Source organism: Artemia sp. Qi Xiang Cuo, chromosome 10 (genome assembly GCF_049724085.1).
Source record: "Artemia sp. Qi Xiang Cuo chromosome 10, ASM4972408v1, whole genome shotgun sequence".
NCBI classification, from domain to species: Eukaryota; Metazoa; Arthropoda; class Branchiopoda; order Anostraca; family Artemiidae; genus Artemia; species Artemia sp. Qi Xiang Cuo.
In genome coordinates, this window is record NC_142803.1 from 9,711,389 (window position 1) to 9,728,219 (window position 16,831).

A 16,831-nucleotide genomic window follows, 5' to 3' on the forward strand; every position below is an offset into this window, starting at 1 on the left:
AGGTTGTAAATATAATTTGTAATTTACTGAAAAAATTCTTTTATATGTTTTCACTTTTATGACTTTAAGAAATTAAAAATTAATTATAATATGTGTATATGTATAATATATGTATATTAAACTGAAAATGCTCATTTTTTCAGCAGATTCCTTTGAGTTTTTTCAGTAAAGTAGAAATTATATTCTAGCTTTTAGAAAGCATAGGGTTTAGACCCCTACTCAGATTAATTTCTGCTCGTTTTGAGTTTGTCTTATTTTAACTTCTGTTTGTTTCGGTTTTCATTTATTTATTGATACGGTACTAATTTGTGGTAGTTGTATGCTTGGTAGATTTTTTTATTCTATTTTAGTTAATTTTTGGTTTAATGAAGTTCTTTACTTTTTTTTGAAAAGCTTATTTTGTGCAAATTTTTTTTTTGGGTAACTAAAAAAAAGCTGTGAAATTGCAGTGATGGGTGATTGCGATATTTGAAAAGAGATAAGACTTCAAATTTTAATGGCATATTTCTTTTTTCCTGTCTGATTTCAGTAGAATTCTAAATGGGAGGCTTTTTGCCATCTTGAATATAGTTTTACTCAGTGAACAAAATTAAGAGAAATGTTTCCAGAGCTTAAACTATGTTCTGGGAAATTCTTTTGAAGCATCTAGGGTACCTTCACCTCTTTCTCCCTCTAAAATGCACCCGTCTTTGGTAAACTTGCACGAACTTTGCATTGTACTGAAAAAGAAAATTTCAGCAAAAGATCAACAGCACACAGCACAGACAAGTCCGAGATAATTGTTATGAGAGTCCTACCTTTGCTAAATTTTTATTTATAGGGTTTTTAAAAACTTTGAAAATTGTGTCCCACTTGAAAAATAAAATCCTAATACGGATAAAAATTCTAGCATAGGGTAAAATACCGAGCAGCTGACCAGCTAATCATTACTTTAAGAGTTAAATCACTATAAATCTTTAACATACCACCTAGGAGGATTTCCTCGTGTTATGGTGTATTTACTGTGATCGAAAACAGGCTTAATGGTGTCACTGATCATCATCTTAAATGCGAGGATGACATCTCCTCTCTTTCTACGGTACGTTAGGGAAGGCAGGTCAAGCTTTTCTAGTCGTTGCTCGTAGGAGATTTATTTTTTGGCAAAATGGAGCTTGGTTGTTCTATGCTGGACCTTCTCAAGTATCTCCATATCACACATAAAGTGCGGGGTGGCAACCGACATACCAACCTCAAGATGGGGACGAACAAGGGCTGCAAAGCTTCTTGAGAACTCTTGGTTGGCGACTCGTTACTCGTTGCCTTAGCTACTTGGTTCTAACAGTGATAATGAAATTTAAGCTTATCGTCAATGATTACCCCAAGATCACGCTCTTCCTTGGCACTCTGAATGGGCATATTGGCACCAGCAGAGTCAATCATGTGATAACTGTGGCAGGGATTGTTTGGACCGAGATAAAGGACTTTGCATTTGTATGGGATGAACTCAAGCGTCCAGGTTGTTGCCCACAGACAGATGTTGTTGAGATCTTCTTGCAGAGAAGAGCAATTTTCTGTTGAGGCTGCTGGACCAAAGAGTTTGGAATCTTCTGCATACAGTTTCAAGCCATTCTTGACCACCTCAGGAACGTCATTTACGTAGAGGTTAAACAGTGTTGGGCCTAGTTTGGTCCCTTGGGGAACACCACTCTTAACGTGAACTGGTGTGGAGTAGATGAGGTCACCTCTTTCATCATATTAATTAAAAAAACTTTTGCCAAAAAATCAGTTTCTCAACGAAAAGTAAAGAACTCCATTAAACCAAAAAATAGCAAAAATAAAATAAAATAATCTACCAAGCGTGAAACTACCACTAATCAGCATCGATAAATAAATGAAGCCCAAAACGAACAGAAATTACAATAAATAGCCGAGTCAAACTCAAAACGAGCAGCTTTAACAACATACACCCTTTTAAAAATCTGGACACAACTAGTAGTGTTTAATTTAGTTTCATAGCTGCTCTAGTTGACCTGAAATAAAAAAAAAATCTGTTTACCTTCTTTGATAGCTTGGATACACCTACGCTATTTTGATTTGGTTAAATTTTAAGAGCAGAAGTAGCCCCGAAAGTTTTAACATAATACCCTCAGTTGTTCTTGGGATGCTGCTGAGATTCCTTATTGGGAATTAACATTAACACAGTGCATTTTGATTTAATCCTAAGGCAAATTTTAGTTTTTAAACATAATGGCTAAATGGGAGAGTGGGCGTGGGAGGGAGATTAGTTACCCTCCAATCACTTTCGACTATTCAAAAGGGCATTATCCCTTTCTATTTTCAATCGAATGAGCTCTTTTCGAAGTTCCTACGACAACTCCTTCGATACGAAAAAAAAAAAAATAATAATAATAATACATTGTACCCACATTGATCTTTACTATGAAAATGTCAAGCCTTCCAATCACTGTCGACTATTAAAAAGGGAACTAGCCCTTTCAACTTCAAATCGAATAATCCCTTTTTGAGTTTCTCCAAGAACCCTTTCACCCTTTCTATAAACACCTTATATGTCCCAATGCTACAAATTACAACCCTTGCCCTAGGGGCTTTAAGGAGGATGTCATCCTCAAAGGCCGAATTTCCCGAAATTTTAACTACGTTAAACAAAACGGCTATCTTAAAATTTTGAATGGATGTGTTTGGGGAAATGGTGGGCGTGAGAGGGGCGTTAGCTGCTCTCTAATCGATTTCAACTATTAAAAAAGGCACTAGCCCTTTCAATTTCTAATCGAAGGAGCCCTTTAGAAGATTCGACGACAACGCTTTCAATAAAAACCTTATAGGCCCCCAGGGCATAACTTACAACCCTTGCCCTGAGGGCTGGAGGGGGGGGGGGGGGGGTTGTCACCCTCAAAGACTAAATTTCCAGAAATTTCAACTACGTTGTAGAAAAATGCTATATCAAAATTTTGATTGCATGTGTTTGGGGAAATGGTGGGGGTGAGAGGGGGATTAGTTACCCTCCAATCCCCTCCGACTATTAAAAAGGGCATTAGCCCTTTCAATTTCCAATCGAATGAGCCCTTTTTTAAATTTCTACGACAACGCTTTCTATAAAAACCTTATATGCCCCAGGGCATAACTTACAACCCTTGCCCTGAGGGCTGTGAGGGGGTTGTCATCCTCAAAGACATAATTTCCAGAGCTGTCAACTACGTTGAAAAAAATGCTTATACCAAAATTATGATTGGATGTGTCTGGGGAAATGGTGGGCGTGAGAGGGGGGTTACTTGCCCTCCAATCACTTTCGACTATTGAAAAGGGCACTAGCCCTTTCAATTTCCAATCGAATGATTCCTTTTTGAATTTCCTACGACAACTCCTTCGATACGAAAAAAAAATTAATAATAATAATACATTGTACCCACATCGATCTTTACTATAAAAATGTCAAGCCTTCCAATCACTGTCGACTATTAAAAACGGCACTAGCCCTTTCAATTTCCAATCGAATGAGCCCTTTTTGAGTTTCTCCGACAACACTTTCTATAAAAACCTTATATGACCCCAGGGCATAAATTACAACCCTTGCCCTGAGGGCTGTGAGGGGGTTGTCATCCTCAAAGACCTAATTTCCCGAAATTTTAACTACGTTAAACAAAACGGCTATCTTCAAATTTTGAATGGATGTGTTTGGGGAAATGGTGGGCGTGAGAGGGGCGTTAGCTGCTCTCTAATCGATTTCAAATATTAAAAAAGGCACTAGCCCTTTCAATTTATAATCGAATGAGCCCTTTTGAAGATTCGACAACAACGCATTCAATAAAAACCTTATAGGCCCCCAGGGCATAACTTACAATCTTTGCCCTGAGGGCTGGAGGGGGGGGGGTTGTCATCCTCAAAGACCTAATTTCCAGAAATTTCAACTACGTTGTAGAAAAATGCTATATCAAAATTTTGATTGGATGTGTTTGGGGAAATGGTGGGGGTGAGAGGGGGGTTAGTTACCCTCCAATCACCTCCGACTATTAAAAAGGGCACTAGCCCTTTCAATTTCCAATCGAATGAGCCCTTTTTGAAGTTTTTACGACAAGAATTTCTATAAAAACCTTATATGCCCCAGGGAATAACTTACAACCTTTGCCCTAAGGGCTCTGGAGGGGGTTGTCATCCTCAAAGACATAATTGCCGGAACTTTCATCTGCGTTGAAAAAAATGGTTATACCAAAATTATGATTGGATGTGTCTGGGGAAATGGTGGGCGTGAGAGGGGGGTTACTTGCCTTCCAGTCACTTTCGACTATTAAAAAGGGCACTAGCCCTTTAAATTTCCAATCGAATGAGCCCTTTTCGAAGTTCCTACGACAACTCCTTCGATACGAAAAAAAAATTAATAATAATAATACATTGTACCCACATCAATCTTTACTATAAAAATGTCAAGCCTTCCAATCACTGTCGACTATTAAAAACGGCACTAGCCCTTTCAATTTCCAATCGAATGAGCCCTTTTTGAGTTTCTCCGACAACACTTTCTATAAAAACCTTATATGACCCCAGGGCATAAATTACAACCCTTGCCCTGAGGGCTGTGAGGGGGTTGTCATTCTCAAAGACCTAATTTCCCGAAATTTTAACTACGTTAAACAAAACGGCTATCTTAAAATTTTGATTGGATGTGTTTGGGGAAATGGTGGGGGTGAGAGGGGCGTTAGCTGCTCTCTAATCGATTTCAAATATTAAAAAAGGCACTAGCCCTTTCAATTTATAATCGAATGAGCCCTTTTGAAGATTCGACAACAACGCTTTCAATAAAAACCTTATAGGCCCCCAGGGCATAACTTACAATCCTTGCCCTGAGGGCTGGAGGGGGGGGGGGGTTGTCATCCTCAAAAAACTAATTTCCAGAACTTTCAACTACGTTGTAGAAAAATGCTATCTCAAAATTTGATTGGATGTGTGTGGGGAAATGGTGGGCGTAAGAGTGGGGTTAGTTGCCCTCCAATCGCTTCCGACTATTAAAAAGGGCACTAGCCCTTTCAATTTCCAATCGAATAAGTCCTTTTTGAAATTTCTACGACAACACTTTCTATAAGAACCTTATATACCCCAGGGCATAACTTACAACCCTTGCACTGAGGGCTGTGAGGGGGTTGTCATCCTCAAAGACATAATTTCCAGACCTTTCAACTGCGTTGAACAAAACGCTTATACCAAAATTATGATTGGATGTGTCTGGGGAAATGGTGGGCGTGAGAGGGGGGTTACTTGCCATCCAGTCACTTTCGACTATTAAAAAGGGCACTAGCCGTTTCAATTTCCATCAAATGATTCCTTTTTGAATTTTCTACGACAACGCTTTCTAAACAAAAACCATATATCCCCTCAGGTCATAACTTACAACCCTTGCCCTGAGGGCTGTGGGGGGGAGGGGTTGTCAATCTTAAATACCTAATTTCCAGAATTTCCAACTGCGTGGGGCAAAATGCCTATCTTAAAATTTTGATTGGATGTGTTTGGGGGAAAGGTGGGCGTGAAGGGGGGGTTAGTTGCCCTCCAATAATTTTCGACTATTAAAAACGGCACTAGCCCTTTTAATTTTCAATCGGATGATTCTTTTTTGAAGTTTCTACGACAACGCTTTCTATAAAAAAACTTATATGCCCTCAGGACATAACTTACAACCCTTGCACTGAGGGCTGTGGGGGAGTGTCCTCCTCAAAAACACAATTTCTATCTGGAAATCAACTACGCTGAACAAAATGGCTATCTCAAAATTTTGATTGGTTGTGTTTGGGGAAATGGTGGGCGTGGAAGGGGTGTTAGTTGCCTTCCAATCACTTTCGACAATTAAAAAGGGCACAAGCCACTCCAATTTCCAATCAAATGAGCCTCTTTCGAATTTTCTACTACAACTCCTTCAATACGAAATGTCGTGGTCTAAAGGAAACAAAAATAATACATTGTGCCAACATCGTTCTTTACTTAGGCAGCGCGATCGCGCTTCCTATGATGCAGCGACAATCTGTATTCTGTAAGATAGGAAGCTATAAATCCACTTGGCAACTTCATTGTCTATCTGATATTCTGACAGCTTGATCATCAGGTAGCGGTGAGACATTTTATCAAAGACCTTAGCTTGATCCAGTAGGAACACGTCGACTGGAAAACCCTGCTCCAGCAGATCAGTTACAGATTCATAAGCTAGTATTAGATTTGTTTCAATAGACATGCCTTTCGTGAAGCCATAATGACCACCAAAAAGAAGGCCAATCTTGGTCATATGCGCTAGGATTGAATCATTGACTATCCCTTCAATAATTTTGGCCGCAACCGCGGTCAGGCTAATAGGTCGATAACTCAGACTGGGTTTTAGATCCTTTCTTGAATATCGGAGTAATTATGGCTGTCCGCCAATCTGCAGATACGCTACTAGTCTGAAGAGACAGCTTGAATAGCGAACAGAGCGGCTCAGCTACTATATCTGCAAGTTCATTAAGGAGCCTGGGATATATACCATCTGGGCCTTTAGCTTTGTTGGGGTCTAGTTTACTCAACCTCTTCTTAATCTTGCCCACTTAAATACTTACCTTAAATACTTTAACCATATACAAAACCAGCAATTTTAAATGCACTGATTGTCAACAGTAGAGTTTAATCACGGATATTTTGTTCCAGTTTAAACCTCGAAAAAACAGTTTTCCAAGTTTGCAGTCAGCTGCTGTGAATTTCCAACCATATGCTGATCCCAACTATTTAAATCTCTATTCATCTCAACTCAGATATGAACCTACAATCAATGCTTGTAATAGATACATTTTGGTTAAACTAATTGTCTGAGTTGTATTGCACAGTATTGCCTGAGCACTGGGGGCCAATGTCGCCACTTAACCAATACCAAAAAGCAGTGCTTGTCGATGATAAAAGTGATCTTTTTGCGGCATCCTTTTACTGAAAAACTATTTTATTTATGAGATATTTTGATTCTCATAATGCAAATGCTTTGCTACTAATTTAAACAAAATACTTATTTCTAAAAAGTAATAATTTCCTTGCAACTTTTCTATCAAATAAATACTATTCTTTATTATTTTTCTTAGATGGTGGATTTTACCATGGACTTCGAACAAGAAAGGTAGAATAAAAACGAAAAGAGGCATCCCCCAGATACCCATTCCACATAAAAAAGTGAAAAATAGTCCCCAAAGATAAATTCATATCTTTTTCCCATTTTCCCATCTTAACTAAGATATGAACCTACTATCAATGCTTGTAATAGATACATTTTGGTCAAACTAATTGTCTGAGCTGTATTGAACAGTATTGCCTGAGCACTGGGGGCCAGTGTTGCCACTTGACCAATACCAAAAGCAGTGCCGGCCGATGAAAAAAGCGGTGTTTTTGCGGTATCCTTTTACCGAAACACGATATAATTTAAGGTATATTTTGATTCCCGAGATGCAAATATTTCGCTGCTAGTTTAAACAAAAAACTTACTTTTAAAAAACAATTAATTCTTCGCAACTTTTCTAGCAAACGGATACTATTCTTTATTATTTTTTTAAGTGGTGGATTTTGCCATGGACTTCGAACAAGAAAGGTAGAATAAAAACGAACAGAGACATCCCTCAGATACCCACCCCACATAAAAAATTGAAAAATAGTCCCCAATGACTTTCTTTTCCCATTCGTATCTTTTTCCCATTTTCTGGCACTATCACCCGTTCTTCATCACTAATAGCTCATCCAGACCATCCGTTCTCTAGAAAATTGGAAGCAGGATAATCTACTCTTTGTGTTTGGGGAAATGGTGGGCGTGAGAGGGGTGTTAGTTGCACTTCAATCACTTTCAACTATTAAAAAGGGCACTCGCCCTTTCAATTTCTAATCGAATGGGCCCTTTTTTGAAGTTTCTACAACAACGATTTTTATTAAAAAAACCTTATATGGCCCTTAGGGCATAACGTACAACCCTTACCCTGAGGGTTGTGAGGGGGTTGTCATCCTCAAAGACCTAACTCCCAGAAATTTCAACTATGTTGAAAAAAATGGTTAGCTCAAAATTTGATTGGATGTGTTTGGGGAAATGGTGGGCATGAGAAGGGGGTTAGTTGCTCTCCAATCTCTTTCTACTATGAAAAAGGGCACTAGCCCTTTCAATTTCCAATTAAATGAGCCCTTTTTGAAGATTTCACAACAACCTTTCCTATAAAAACCTTATATGCCCCCAGGGCATAACTTACAACCCTTGCCCTGAGGGATATGGGGGGAGGGGGTTGTCATCCTGAAAGACCAAATTTCCAGAACTTTAAACTACGTTGAACAAAATAGGTATCTGATAATTTTGTTTGGATGTGTTTGGGGAAATGGTGGGTGTGAGAGGGGGGTTAGTTGCCCTCCAATCACTTTCGACTATTAAAAAGGGCACTAGCCCTTTAAATTTCCAATCGAATGAGCCCTTTTTGAAGTTTCTACAACAACGCTTTCCATAAAAACCTTATATCCCCTCAGGGCTTAACTTCCAACCCTTGCCCTGAGGACTGTGGGGGGTTGTCATCCTCAAAGACCTAATTTCCAGAACTTTCAGCTATGTTGGAAAAAATAGCTATTTCAAAATTGTTATTGGATGTGTTTGAGGAAATGGTGGGCATGAGAGAGGGGTTAGTTGCCCTCCAATCACTTTCTAGTATTATAAAGGGCATAGCCATTTTGATTTCCTATCAAATGAGCCATTTTTGAAGTTTCTATGACAACCCTTTTTATAAAAACCTTATATGCACCCAGGGCATAATTTACAACCCTTACTCTGAAGGCTGGGGGGGTGTGATCTTACAAGGCCTAATTTCCAGATTTTTCTACTATGTTGAACAAAATGGCTGTCTCGAAATTTTGATTGGACATGTTTGGAGAAACGGTGGGTGTGAGTGGGGGGTTAGTTGCCCTCCAATCACTTTTGACTATTAAAAAGGGACTAGCCCTTTCAATTTCCATTTGAATGACCCCTTTTTGAAGCTTCTATGACAACGCTATCTATAAAAACTTTATATACCCCCAGGGCATAACTTACAACTTTTGCCCTAAGGGGTGTTGGGGGTTTGTCGTCCTCAAAGACATAATTTCTAGAACTTTCAACAATGTCAAACAAAATGGCTATCTGAAAATGTGGATTGGATGTGTTTGGGGAAATGGTGGGCGTGAGAGGGGGATTAGTTGCTCTCTGATTTCCAATCAAATGAGCCCTTTTTCAAGTTTCTACAACAATGCTTCTATAAAAACCTTATATGCCCCCAGGGCATAACTTACATCTCTTGCCCCAAGGGCTCAGAGGGGATTATCATGTTCAAAGACCTAATTTGCAGAACTTTCAACTATATTGAACAAAATGGATATCTCAAAATTTTAATTGCTTATTTTGGGGGAATAGTGGGCGTGAGAGGGGGTTAGTTGCCCTCCAATCACTTTTGACTATTAAAAAGGGTACTAGCTCTTTGAATTACCAATTGAATGAACAATTTTTGAAGTTTCTACAGCAATGCTTTCTATAAAAACGTATATGCCTCAGGACATAACTTACAACCCTTGCCCTGAGGGCTGGGGGGAGTGTCCTCCTCAAAGACACAATTTCCAGATCTTTCAAATATGTTGAACAAAATGGCAATGCCAAAATTTTGATTGGATATGTCTGGGGCAATGGTGGGCATGGAATGGGTGTTAGTTGCCTTCCAATGACTTTTGGCTATTAAAAAGAGCACATGCCCTTCCAATTTCCAATCTAATTAGCCCTTTTCGAAGGTTCTACAACAACTCCTTCAATACAAAGTGCCCTGGTCTAAACAAAGAAAGAAAGAAACAAATAAATAATACATTGTGCCAACATTGTTCTTTACTTAGGCAGTGCTATTGCACAGCCTATGATACAAGGTTTTTGTGGTAGGGGTGGTTGTATGAACTTTGAAGAGGGCTTAATCGATTGGAAATTTGAAACTTCGAGTTTTTTTAGGATTCAAAAGCAATCAATAGGCAGGTAACCCATGCCCCACTTCCCCAAAGGGCATCTAGTCAAAATTTTGAGATAGCCATTTTGTTCAAAATGGTTCAAAGGTCAAATAATTATGCTTCCAGAACTGAGCCCCCCACCCCCAGCCCAGGAAAAATGATTCTGAGCTATGCAACTTGCTTATTGTTACTTTGTCTACGTTGATGCTTGGATTTAGTGATTTATGTGGCAACTTTGATTTATGGTGCAATGGCTGTAAGTTATGCCAGTTCCTTATTGTTACTTTTATACCTTGTTTACTCTGATGCCTTCTTTACTTTGATTCTTTGTTACTTTGATGAAAGTTAGATGTTGAAAAAAAATTATTTTGAAAGGGATTTTTTTTACTTGAAACTTCTTGCAATCAAAAATGGACAAAAATTAATTTAAAAAAAAAACTTTCCAAAAGAAGTTTTTCAAAGAAAAGTAAAGGCTATATTAAACTTAAGATTAGCAGATACAAGTGACTATTAAAATTCAAACTCAAAATGAACACAAATTATTATTAAGTAATGAATGAAACTCAAAATGAACAGAAATTAAGTAAACAATCATAGGAAAAAACATACAACAGGTATTAATATAAAAATAAATTTTAAATTGAGTAAAGCTTAAATTGAATATGCAAACCAAGCTTAAAACAAACAAAAATAGTTTTCTATTCAAATATAAATGAAACCCAAAACAAACAGAAATTAAATAAACAATCACAGCAAATAAACTTAAAATAGGTACTAATTTAAAGGAATAAATAAATCTTAAAATTAGTGAAACTTAAATTGAATATGCAAATCAAGTTTGAAACAAACAAAAATCACTACAAACAAGAGTTTGGGTATTGCCTCCTTTTTTCTCCGAAAAAGCCTAAAACCTACTGCTTCATTGGCACTTAACTGAAAACAAATTACAAGAAAAATACTTTCTTTTATACTTATTATGACATTGAAAATAAGCATAAAAATTACAGTAAAATTAAATTTGAAACTGAGGAGATTTCAGCAATTAATATCATTATATCAAACATTCAGTTTAGTTTTATTAGTTCTTTCCAAAGCTGTTGACAACAAATATACTTTCGCTACAAACAAGAGTTTCAATACTGCAACCTTCCCTAACTGTATAAGTCTAAAGGATACTGCATCATTGGTGCTTATCTGAAAACATCATACATTACAAGTATTTATTTGTTCTTTCATAAACTCTTCAAGACACATATAGTTTTCAGTAAAGTGCCAATGATGTAGTAGGTTTTAGACTTTTACAGTGAGAGAAGGAGGTAATACCCAAACTCTTGTTTGCAGTTATTTTTATTCGATTCAAACTTGATTTGCATATTCAATTTAAGTTTCACTTGTTTTAAGATTCATTTACATTAGTACCTATTGTAAGTTTGTTTGCTATGATTGTTTATTGTATTTCTGTTTGTTTTGGGTTTCTTTTTTACTTTAATAACAAAATATTTTTGTTTGTTTTAAGCTTGATTCCCATATTCAATTCAAACGTTACTTGTTTTAACATTTATTTCTTCATTTATATTAGTACCTGTTGCATGTTTTTTTTGCTATGATTGTTTGTTTAAATTCTGTTTGTTTTGGGTTTTATTTATTCTTTAATAACAATTTCTGGTTATTTTGAGTTTGAATTTGGAAAAATTCTGGTTTAGTGACTTTTTACTATCTTGGAAAGCAGTTAGGTTAGGAAAATGAAACTTTCAGTAATGAATACAGGGCCAAAAACATACTCTGGGAAGGTATTATCAAGCTTCTTTGTTAACTCTCTTCTTAAGTCTTAAAAATTTGCCCACTTGAAGGTCTATATCTATTGAAATTTTGAGAAAACAGCAATTTACCTTAATTTTCAGTTATTAGTTTCTTTTTCTCTGCTTTTAGTTCCTAAAATACAATTCCAATTATTTGACAGGAATTTTATCCCATGTCAATGTTTTTTTCTAAATTTGGGAAATTTATTTGCAGACCTTTGAAACCTCATAAATTAAGATTAAGGAAATTTGTGAAGCTGGAAACAGTCTTTTTGTACTTCATTTAAGCAGATATTCCATTTTTCAAAATTTCACTTATATAATAGGCTACAAAGATTTTTAAAGGTCAGGTCCCTCTAGAGGAGAGAAGTGAAGATAGGTGCTTCAAAATACCTTCCCAGGAAATGCTTGAGTCTGTAGACCCATCCCTGAAAGTTTCATTTTCCTAACCTAAACCCTTTCCAAGATAGCAATAAGTAGCTAAACTAGAATTTTAACTTGAACTTTGGTATAAATTTAGGACCAGTCCCTATCATAAGGAGACATGTTAAGAAAATAATTCTTACTTCAGAATATGCATGATTATCCTAGTTAACATATTTTTTAAGGGGAGCACCTTTATCTGCACTTCTTTCCTTTTTTCCCTTCTTTTTCCAACTTTGCAAAAAAAAAAAAAAATATTAAAAAAGCCATGCTTCTGATAAGTTTTTTCTCTGTTTTTCAAATTTGTGCTAAATGATATGCCATCCTATACTTTTTTATAGATGGCATTCATCCTGGCTGTTCCTAATTTCTTAAAAGAAATTCATGAATTTCTTAGAACCTATACATTAAAAGAGTACATACCCCCTCCCCCAAATGTGCAAATATATACCCAAAATTCCATTCTGAATCTAAATATAACCTTCATTTGCATCACAAATGAACTTTACCCCCACTCCTATGATGTGCAAGTATATACCCTGATTTGGATATATTTAGGGGTTGGGGTAAAGTTCATTTGTGATGCAAATGAAGGAAAATGATTATGCATATTATGAATCTTAAGTTTAATATGGCCTTTACTTTTCTTTGAAAAACTTCTGGTAAAATTCTACTCTAGCTACCTTTGGCTATCTTGGAAAGGGGTTAGGTTAGGAAAATGAAACTTTCAGGGATGGGTCTACAGGCAAAAATTATGTCCCAAAAATGTCCCAGGAAGGTATTTTGAAGTACCTACCTCCACTCCTCCTCCCTGTAGAGGATCCTCACCATTGATGACCTTTAAAAATCTGTATGTTATAAAAGTGAAACCTTGCAAAATAGATCTTCTGCTTAAATGAAGTACAACAAAATTGTTTTCAGCTTCACAACTTTGCTCAAACCTAATTTATAAGGCTTTAAAGATATGCAAATACATTCCCTATATTTTGAAAAAAATATTGATATGACTTGGATAATTTGGCTTAAATAACAGGAATTGCATTTTTAGAATTAAAGCCAGAGAAAAAGAAAATGATAACTGAGAATTAAGGTAATATGTTGTTTTGTCAAAATTTCAATAAATAGACCTGTCATGTAGGCAAATTTCAGGGCCCTCAAGAGGGAGAAGGAGTGGAGGTAGGTACTTCAAAATACCTTCCCAGGACATACTTTAGCCTGTAGACCCATCCCTGAAAGTTTTATTTTCCTAACATAACCCCTTTCCAGGATAGCCAAAAGTAGCTAAAGTAGAACTTTAGCTACTTCTTTTTTGGAAGGTTTTTTGGTAAATTTGCAGGTGGCACAATAATTTAGCTAGGATGAAAGTGAATACATCATTTGATGCCTTTTTGTGCTCTTTCATAATTCAATAATCACTTCTGTTGCAAATTGCATCTTGGGCCCTTAAACAGACCCCAAAGGTATTTCATTTTTTAACCCCAGAAAGAAGTTATCAACAGTAGTTATGTTATTAAAAAGTTGTTAAAAACATATCATTCATTTATATATAAGTTGCTCAAGAGTTGTATATTCTTAGAATGCTTATTTATAACAATTCAAACCTCATTTATTGGGCAACACATATATTAACTGTTTTCCTAACATTTCAAGTTTTTCAGCTGCCATTGACAAAAATAGCACTGAATTTTGCAATTCAAAACTTTGCTGTCAACATTTCAGCGTAGCCTATATTCCACTTCAGGGTATATAGGGTAAAAGACCTCTTTTTGGGAAAGACCACTTTTCTTTGGCATTTCGGAAAAATAGCAATGGGTTTTTGGACCACCCCTTTTTACTACAACATGAAGCAATGTGAGGGCAGTAACAAGAACCCTGCCAATGATTTTCACCAATGATTTGTCAGCATAATTTGAAAATATGGTCTCTGTTTTGAAAAGCAATTGAAAAGAAAACTATATTTAAATATTTGTGATTTATAGAATAAATATCAAGCAATAAAAGTTACATTTCTAGAATCAGAAGAAAATCAGCTTTCTGTTAATATATGAATAAAACTGAAACACTTAAAGGATATATACATCAAAATAGGCTAATTGGTAATTCCAAAAAGAGGTCCCTGCAGGTAAGTCAATAAACTAAGAATTTCATGTCTCTGATCTTAAATAATGTGAATAATAACCATATTGATGCATAACTTAGACTTTTAGCTATTCATTAATATACCCAATCCTTCTCAATTCCTCTTTGGTAACAAGATGTGAGGGTTTTAGTTTTACATAATTTTGCTCAATTGGATACTGGTTTTTTACCCTATTTGCACATTAGAGGGGTAGGGATGGGTAAATTTCATGGTAATTTTGCAGTGGACCATATAATTTAGCTAGGATGAAATTAAAAATGAACATCATTTGATACTTTTTTTATGCTCTTTCATAATTCATATAAAATACCTTTGGGGCCCCTTTAAGGATTCAAAATGCAATTTGCAACAGAAGCAATTATTGAATTATGAAAGAACATAAAAAAGGCATCAAATTCACTTTCATCCTAGTTAAATTATTGTGCCACCTGCAAAATTTACCATTTTTTTTAATTAATTTAATGGCGAACAATAAACCAATGGCAGGAAAAAGAGGCACAATATAAAAATTGACTGATTATATAATTTGGGTTATACATTTGCCTATTAGGAGGTGGACACTAATGTTTAATGGTCTGTATTTAGGAGTGATATGCTATAAATAGGCTATGGTAGCCTAGCTATTTTGATATGCTTTAAAGTAGTTTCCAGAATTTTCCTTATGGAGATACAAACTAAAATAATACCAAATATATTCATAATTTCATTCATAATGTTAGACATACCCTTAGACAGACTATTCCAAGAAGTCATCTGAAATTTTTCTTATTAAAAAAAAAACAATACCAGTAGTTCTTTGAAAAAATTGCGAAGTAAGAGACACCTATGAAAATAAGCTAATTTACGGCCAATTGCACTGACAAACCGAATTGTAAAATCGTGATCTCGATTGCAAATTTGACGTTTCGCCGACAATTACATCATGAAAATAGTGCTCCACTAACAATTGACATTCTAAGTTTATAACATAGATTTTGAATTCGAAAAACTATTCTCAAAATGAAGATTCTGGATTTCAATTGTTGAATTTGTCTGTATATCAAACTTTGTTTTGCCACAAGTTGCAGCTCGACAATCCAGTTTTATAAACGTTTTTATTCCACTGACAATTCTCACTTACGTTTTAATAATCTGTTTTGTCAGTAGAAAGGGTGAGATAATGGACGAATAAAGTGATTGGACCAAATCATGCCCCGCGTTACCCATCAAAATTAAGAAGAAAAGACTTTGGAGTTTAAAGCAAATCGTTTTTGACGATAAAGGAGGAATTGTAAATAATTCAAACGATTTAAGACATATTTATTTTAAGCTTGCATTCCTGGATGAAATTTAATAATGTTTTTATTATTGTATAATATATACTTTGTAATATAGAAAACTGATACCTGTTAAAGTCCATGACAAATTTATCAAATTTAATCGTGATAATTGTACATTAGAGATATTTTGCACTACGCACCTGAACTAGTTTATGGTTGTCAACTAATATGCAGGTATGTTCTATTTAAAATTGAATATATAGAAAGATCCCCGCAAAAAAAAATCCAATCGGGCCCCATACTTATTTGATCCGGGCGTTTCAGTGGAAACCACTATTATTGTTTTATAAGAGCTGCATTCTACTAATAAGCGAGATTATTCAGAGAGGATTTAGGATTATCAATGAAAGAAAGAAGTTTATTTAAAAGGATTGCAAAACTACAAGCTCCGAGCCAGCGAAATTTATTTTCCCTTAAACAGACCAGCAAAACACTCAATCCAAATCATCAACCTTTTTTTAAAGCAAATTCGTCAAACGTGATGATGAATCACAATCTCTAAAGAAAATCTTCATGATTTAGATTGTTAGTGTAACAACGACTTTGAAATCTAGGTTGTTATTTTACAGCTTAATTTTCAGTACAAAAGACCTAAGAAGGAAAGCCATAATTAGATTTTCATATGCACTCTTCTGAGGAAATTTTTTCATCAAACACAAAATGTGCTCTGCTATCACTTGCACTACGTCTCAGCAGAAATTTTTTTCGCTCTCTTTGAATTATCACAGGAAGATTTTTCTATCGGCTCAGACAAAATAAACGCCTGTACAATAACTTAAACTAAATCTAGATCGCTCACATCCGATCAGAGGCTGACGAGGATTAGAACCAAAACGAATATTATGATGATGGACACGGTCAGTAGGAAAAAGATCGAAAGAATACATCATTGAAGACAGACTATTTTTGAAGTAACATCCCAACAAAACTATCCAAAAAAACTGAAGAAATTGAGAGACAGGCTAGATATTAAGAAATTTATAGGCACTCTTCGTGGGAGACTAATCTGGCAATGACGAGGGAGATGGAACAAACTCTTTTAGAACACGAATTCCCTTATTTTGTAGCCTCTGTAGAGGAGCCAGATGACTTATGAAGGCGTTCAAGTATACGAGGGGACAATAACTAAGGTATGAGTGAATAAGGGAGAAATACACAGAACGCATAGCATGATA

General features: G+C 35.8%; 1 protein-coding gene across 1 annotated transcript in view; it reads right to left on the bottom strand.

Moving 5' to 3' along the window:
* The window catches only part of mRpL10 (mitochondrial ribosomal protein L10), a 53,324-nt gene extending 38,186 nt beyond the window's left edge, over positions 1-15,138 (bottom strand). The window contains exon 1 of the mRNA XM_089095854.1: positions 15,063-15,138. Within this exon, the coding sequence (XP_088951980.1) occupies positions 15,063-15,090 (28 nt within the window). The 5' untranslated portion in view covers positions 15,091-15,138. The remainder of the gene's footprint in view (positions 1-15,062) is intronic.
* Between the last annotated feature and the right edge of the window lie 1,693 nt (positions 15,139-16,831).